This window comes from Caenorhabditis briggsae, assembly GCF_000004555.2.
Source record: "Caenorhabditis briggsae complete genome, chrI, whole genome shotgun sequence".
Taxonomy (NCBI): domain Eukaryota; kingdom Metazoa; phylum Nematoda; class Chromadorea; order Rhabditida; family Rhabditidae; genus Caenorhabditis; species Caenorhabditis briggsae.
Genome location: NC_013489.2, coordinates 12159897 through 12167289, shown reverse-complemented (window position 1 = coordinate 12167289; position 7393 = coordinate 12159897). Strand labels below are relative to the sequence as shown.

At 36.8% G+C, this 7393-nt stretch overlaps 1 protein-coding gene across 1 annotated transcript in view; it reads left to right on the top strand.

The window, feature by feature from the left end:
• The window catches only part of Cbr-pde-1, a gene marked incomplete at both ends in the record, with an annotated part of 15247 nt that extends 9293 nt beyond the window's left edge, over positions 1–5954 (top strand). Inside the window, 7 exon segments of the mRNA XM_002646473.1 lie at positions 565–678; positions 2763–3258; positions 3648–3976; positions 5038–5302; positions 5352–5458; positions 5691–5827; positions 5872–5954. Coding sequence (XP_002646519.1) covers positions 565–678; positions 2763–3258; positions 3648–3976; positions 5038–5302; positions 5352–5458; positions 5691–5827; positions 5872–5954 — 1531 coding nt within the window.
• Between the last annotated feature and the right edge of the window lie 1439 nt (positions 5955–7393).

The following is a 7393-nucleotide window of genomic DNA, read 5'->3' as shown; positions in this document are numbered from 1 at the left end:
TTGTTTAGTATACTCAGCAAATTTGGAACAAATCGGAAAATTCCGAACAACCTTTCAAAGTTGACTGTTTTCAACTCAAAATTTTTATAATATTTTGTTGAGTATTATAATATTTGAGTTCATATTGTCCGGAACTTCTACTATTTTTCCCTCAAAATTAAATAACATCCAGTTTGGTCGTATTCTAGTTATTTCTGTCCGGAACATTTGAACATCAGAATATCTGTTTTCAGCTAGTTGTGCGCTTCAAAATGAGCCCAAACACGACTACTTTTGAAGGATTTCCAAATTTTAGCCTGCGCGTTGCGGTCGCGTCGCGGCTGTGAGAAGAAACTCAATCTTTATCGAAATTCGTCGTGTTTAGGCTTATTTTGAAGCTCTCGTCATGATAAACTTGAAAATAATAGTTTTATTCATAAATTTCAAATGCAAATATGAAACTTTCAGACAAATCCAGAAATTCTAGACTCCAAAAATATACCAAATTGGATTTAAAAAATGATTTTTTTTTCAACTTTCCCACAATTTTCAGCATCTTAAAGTCCCTAAACTATAATTTTCCAGACTCCGCTACATTCTTCACCAACTCAACAGCGGCCAATTGCCACTTGAGGATTTGAAGCGAAACATTGAATATGCTGCGTTGGTATTGGAGACGGCATATATGGACGAGACGAGGTAAGATGTGGTCGAGGGCGCGAAATTTGAATTATTTATTTGGATTCTGACATTTTTGGGGGGATAGAGAGAAGGATGTTGGAAGGGTAGGGAATTTGTGATAAAGGAAATGAAGGAAATAGTTGAAACATTGGAAGAGTAGGGACTTTTAAGACAGAATGTCAGAAACGCACAACTGCAATACACCGTAAGAGAAAAGACTACTTAAAATACAAACTACAAACTACAAACATTGAAACCTCACAATCAAAAAAAAGTTTAGCGTTAATCAACCGCTTCTGAAGTGTACATGTGAGACACTTCCGAGGGGTGCTTACACTTTAAAGGCGCGTAGCTCAAAAACTAAGAGAGCAGACTGAAAGTTATATCAAAACGTAGAGCGTAAAATTCTACACTTTTTTGTAATTTGCAGTTTTCTTTTTCAATAGCTTTAATAAGTTGGGAGATATGAAAGTTCAAGTTTCGATTTTTTCAAAAATTTGTGCTTGACTAATCGCTTAACTTTGAGTCACTTTATCTCGGTTCCAATGAGAGTTATCAAAAAGTTGTCAACTGATAAAATGTTTATCGTAAATTCAAAAATATTTTATTAGTTGCTTGTTTTTTGATACCTCTTACAGTAACCCTGAGAAATTGACTGAAAGATGACGGGAACCTACCGTACTCCACAACTACCACTGTCTGGCTCATAACTTGGATCCAACCCGGAATTTTGCCCCCATTGTAAATTAAAATGTAAAACTTGACAAGATCTACGAAATCATGCTAAACTTGACTATATTCGAATGTTGAGTTTCAAAGCCAAGGCCGTAGAACGCCGATAGTGGTTGCATGGCTTTCTTTGGTCCGTGGTTCGAAACTTAGATGTTGAATCCAGTGGAATTATATATCAATTTGATGATCTTGTCAAGTGCTACATTTCACAATTTGATTCAAACAGAAAATTTAATTTTGAACCGAGTTATGCGTCGGAAAAGAGTCGACTCGTGGGTGCTGCCCACGCTTATCAGTGCAACGCCTACTTTTCGACCTGTAACTCTCTACGTAGAATAGAGACATATTTGACAAATATTTCATCTTGTTGTATTTGTCAATGTCTATAATCTCTATTTTATTTGGTCCAAAAATATTGAGTTTGAAGGGAGATATGAGCCGGCGAATTGGCAAGACATCGTAAAACATCTAGTGCACTAGGACCATTAACTTTGGGCCAGTTTTTCTTGTCTCCTGTAAGAGATATCAAAAAGTGGTCAACTAAAAAAATGTTTAAGATGTTTTGATAAACAACTGTTCAGTTGACATCTTTTTTGTATCTTTTACACGAAAGGAGAAATATTTGTTCAAAGTTATTATACAGTAGCGCGTGGCACACATAAATACAATATGCCGACCCCCTATTTTCGATGCTCCTGGCTAACTAGTAAGTGGCCATTTTTATTAAAACCATACTTGTAATCCGGGCCTTTGCCGGGTCTACGCGGGCCTCGCCATAGTTTTTTTTTCTGACACAATATTTTCAAACCAACTAAATCAGGTATGATGGAGCTCCACGAGTACTACAAAACGGTATTATTTGAAATAATGTATCTTATCTATGAACAAAGTTACAGGTCATAAAGTGGCTTTTCTCGCAGGGCCCGGCAGGCCCGGGCCGGGCCTGTTTTTTTTGTTCCTTTTGCTCCGTAACTCTGTTCATAGACAAGATACAGTATTCCAAATAATACCGTTTTGTAGTACTCGTGGAGCTCTATCATACCTGATTTAGTTGGTTTGAAAAACATTGATTCTGAAAGAAGTTATGGCAGGGCCCGCGAAGGCCCGGCAAAGGCCCGGATTACAAGTATGATTAAAACTAGCTGATGCCATTTGATTGAGCATAGCAAGAAACATATTCTTTAAGTTCTTAGGTTACTGTAGTTGTCGAAGTGGGACCTCCGACAACGGTCACCGGCGTTTCTCTTCTCCACAACTCTACACTGGGACCCCTAGTACCGATTTTTCGGTACAGCATACAACTGACATATTCAACTAACAAAAATCAGTCTTTTACGACCCAACACTAAAAACTTGTTCAGTTTTTGTAGGCGGATTTGTGATGAGGACGACGATCTGGCCGAGGTGACACCAGAAACCGTACCAGATGAAGTTCGGGAGTGGCTCGCCGCCACGTTCACTCGCCAAAACGCTGGAAAGAAGCGAGACAAGCCAAAGTTCAAATCGGTCGCCAACGCGATCCGAACCGGAATTTTCTTCGAAAAATTGTTTAGAAAACAACAAGTTGTTCAATGCCCAATTCCACCGGAAATTCAAGAATTGATGAAGGAAGTGTCCACTTGGTCATTCAGTCCATTCCAGCTAAATGAGGTCTCTGAGGGACATGCATTGAAATACGTTGGATTCGAGTTATTCAATCGATATGGATTCATGGATCGATTCAAGGTTCCGTTGACTGCGTTGGAGAACTATTTGTCGGCACTGGAAGTTGGTTATTCGAAACATAACAATCCATATCATAATGTGGTTCATGCTGCTGATGTTACACAGAGCTCGCATTTCATGTTGTCACAGACTGGTTTGGCGGTAAGTTCAAATTTTCGGATTTTGGTTAGAGCATAGCTTTATCAAGCCTTAAAACCCTAGCATACCATATGGCCTGTAATTGAGTGGGCCTTTGACTTTGAGCCAATTTATCTCATTTCTTGTGAAAGATATCAAAAAGTGTTCAACGGATGAAATGTTTATCATCAAATCGGCTATATTTTGTCAGTTTACTACTTTATGATTTCTTTTACAGTAACTAAGATGAATTGGATCAAAGGGTGCTCTTCCATAAAGCTGCTCTTCCAATAATTTTAAAAGTAAAATGTTTCGAATTTTCGAGAATCAGAAAATCATAAATTCGAAAATTTCAAAATCAAAAATTCGGAAATCCAAAAATTTCAAAATTTCCAAAAAGCAGAAATTTTCAGAACTCTCTCGGAGACCTTGAGCTCCTCGCCGTGCTCTTCGGTGCTCTGATCCATGACTACGAGCACACCGGACACACAAACAACTTCCATATCCAATCTCAATCTCAATTTGCGATGCTTTACAATGACAGAAGTGTTCTGGAGAATCATCACGTTTCGAGTTGTTTCCGTTTGATGAAAGAAGACGATAAGAATATTCTGACCCATTTGACAAGAGATGAATACAAGGAATTGAGGAATATGGTCATTGAGATTGTGTTGGCAACTGATATGAGCACTCATTTCATGCAAATTAAAACAATGAAGTCCATGTTGAGTCTTCCAGAAGGGTAAGCTTTGGGAATTCGGATTTTCAGCACTAAAAAAGCCCACCTTATTTTGAGCTAGATTATCTTGGTTCCTATAAGAGATATCAAAAATTTGTCAGCTGATAAATCGTTTATCATAACATCTCTAATATTTTATTAGTTAACAAAATTTCCATATCTCTTACAGGAATCTAGATAATTGAGCTCAAAACTTACGATGTTAGAGGAAATACGGTAGAGTGCAGTTCATCAAACTTCAAGCCAATTTTTCTCGATTTCCGTAAAAGATATCAAAACGTTGTGAGCTGAAAAAAAAATCTGTCTGAATATTACCAATGTTTTATCAGTTGGCAGTTTTTTTTATATCTATTACAGTAATCCAGCAAAACTGGCTCAAAGTTGATTGTCCTAATGCAATCCATACTTATCAACCCTCATAGCTTCTCTCAAAATCAATATTTTTGAACCAAGTAAGATAGAAAAGATATAAATTGACCAGTGCTACAAAATGTTGTTTTTGACAAAATGTATCCAATCCTTAAAAAGGTTAGCAGTCAAATAAAAGGCGTAGTTGACAACTAGGGGTCAACCTCCTTCTCAACCAGTGGCGACCACTGTCTGGGGCATAACTCGGCTCAACGTTATAATTTCTGTTTAAAATAAAAAGTAAAATGTAGAACTTGAAAAGATCTACCAAACGATACTAAATTCACTTTTTTTGGATAGCCGATTTTCGAACCAGGGATCATGAAACTGTAGGAGAAAGTTATGCGCCGAGATGAGCCGGCAAGTGGTCGACCAGGTAGACTAGGGTAGATTAACTACGACCGTATTCACCTCGGTTACTGTGAGAGTTATCAAAAAGTGGTCAACTAATAAAATATTTTTGACATTATGATTAACATTTTGTCAGTTGACCACTTCTTGATATCTCTCACAGGAAATGAGAAATTTTGACTCAAAGTTACCAAATCTTCAAACCTGTAATAGATCGGAACTTTATCTTTGATCTGATTTATCTCGGTTGATGTGAGAGGCGCCCAATTGATAAAATGTTTATGATATTATGGTTAAACTTCCAGAATCGACAAGAACAAGGCCCTCTGCCTCATCGTCCACGCTTGTGATATTTCCCACCCAGCCAAACCATGGAATCTTCACGAACGTTGGACCGAAGGAGTTCTCGAAGAATTCTTCCGTCAAGGAGACCTCGAAGCCTCTATGGGTCTACCGTACTCCCCACTATGCGACCGACATACTGTACACGTGGCAGACAGTCAGATTGGATTCATTGATTTTATCGTTGAACCAACAATGGTCGTTTGTGGAGAGCTTTTGGTTAAAATGGTGAAAGCTTCTTGAATAAGCAAACTCGCTCCAATGAGAATCCTTTCAGGTTGAGCCACTTGTCTCGCTGCCTCCAACGGATTCTTTGTTCCCGCCAAGTGTTGATGGAGGCGATGATAAATCGCCATCGAATGCGTTGAGTCCACTGCCCGATCTGTTTGTTTTTTCTATCGATTTGCATGCGCGCGCTCCAGTTCAGTGGAGCACGTTTGTTAGAATTCCTATCTTTAGTGCAAGTGCGCAACCTCTAAAGCTTATAGAAACTGTAGAGATGAAACTGCTAGTAAACCAAAACTTTTGGCTAGAGCGCACTTACAACGCCATCTAATTTTCAAACTATGTTCTAACCTGATTCAACAAAAGACCAATCGTTGACGTACAGTTCCAGACGGAATTCGTCGACGTCTCCAAACTCATCGATCCGCAAGATTCCGTTGAATTACGCTGGAAAATTGGATATACCAACGCCATGGATGAAGTTCTTGCATGAGAACAAGGCGCATTGGAAGGAGAGAGCCGCGAAAGGTGGGAAATTGAAAGGGGGCTCAATCAATTATCGATTTTTTCAGAAGAGGAAGAGCGCAAAGCCAAAGAAGCGGCTGAAGCGGAGGCGGCCGCGAAACAAGCTGAGGAGAATAAGGAAAATGGTATGGGAAAGGAATTTTCGAAATAGTGGGGTGCCGAAATTCGAAATTCTCGAGAATTCTAATGCTCGAATATTTCGAGGAATCCCGAAAAATGGAAATTTTTGAAAATTACGAAAATTCGGTATTTTCCAATATCTCAAAAATCCGAATATCTAAAAAGTCCCCAAAATTCGAAACTTTCCAAAATCATTAAAAATTGAAATTTTCGAATTTCTAAAAAAGTTGAAAGTTTATGAAATTTTCAAAAACCTGAAAATTCCGAAAAATTCGAAACTCTTAAAACTTCTCGGATACTCGAAATTTTCAAAAATCTTGAAGTTTTGAAAATTTTAAAAATCTTAAAAATTGAAATTTTCAAAAGTCTCGAAATTTCGAAATTCTCGAAAATCACAAAAAAAGTATATTCATGACTTTCGGAAAATAAGAACATTTTGTAAATTCCGAATTTTCGAAATTTTTGGGATTTTTTTAAAATTTTCTGATTTTCGCAAACTTCTGATTTTTGTAAATTCCGATTTTTTAGACTTATTCGATTTTTCGATTTTCAAGATTTTTGAAAATTTCGAACTTTTGCAATTTTGGTAATTTTAGAATTTCAGGGATTTCTCAAAATTTCTAACTTTTGAAGATTTCGAAACTTTCGAATTTGTTTATTTTTGAAATTTTCGAGAAATTGGAGTTTTTGAGACAGATCGAAAATTCGAAAATCCCTAGAATTGCAAAAAAACTGGAACATTTTTTTCAAGAAATCCCGGAATTCGAGAATTTCAAAAAATGAAATTTTCATATTTTCAGATTTTGAGCACTAAATGTCACAGATTTTCTAACTTTTCAGGCACTATCACAGTCACCAGCTAACCAACGGAATATCTCGTTTTCTTCATTCATTTTCCAAAAAATTCCAGAATTTTCTTTAATTTTTTAAAAATACGTTCCGAAGCTTGAATTCTTGTGCAGTATTAAAATTTATTCCCTTTTTCTTTTAAATTTTTCCTCTTTTCTAAAATTCCTGCAGTCGAAATTTATGTATATTTTTCTTGTATTTGTGATTTCTTTAATTTTAATTTTACTCGATTTCGAATAAAGTTTTGTATTGTAGTATTTATTTGAGAAAAAATGTCGAAAAATAAAGAAAATGTTGCCAAAAATTTAAAAAATCACAAGAAAATTTGAGAGCAACCATTGAAAAAAAATCATAAGTCGTAGAAATCTCAAACGATGTCTTCTGGATCCTTCTTTCTCTTCTGACGAAGCTTCCAAATGGGCACATACGCGAAACGCTCCATAACATGAGCAATGGGTTGTGGGACGATTCTTGGAATGTCGGGGATTCTGAAAAATAACAACATTTTTATTGAAGAAATTCAACAATTTTTGAAATTCGAGAATTTCTGAAAATCCCGGAAAATCGAAAATTTTAAAGGGGGGGGGGGCTCCGACCAAA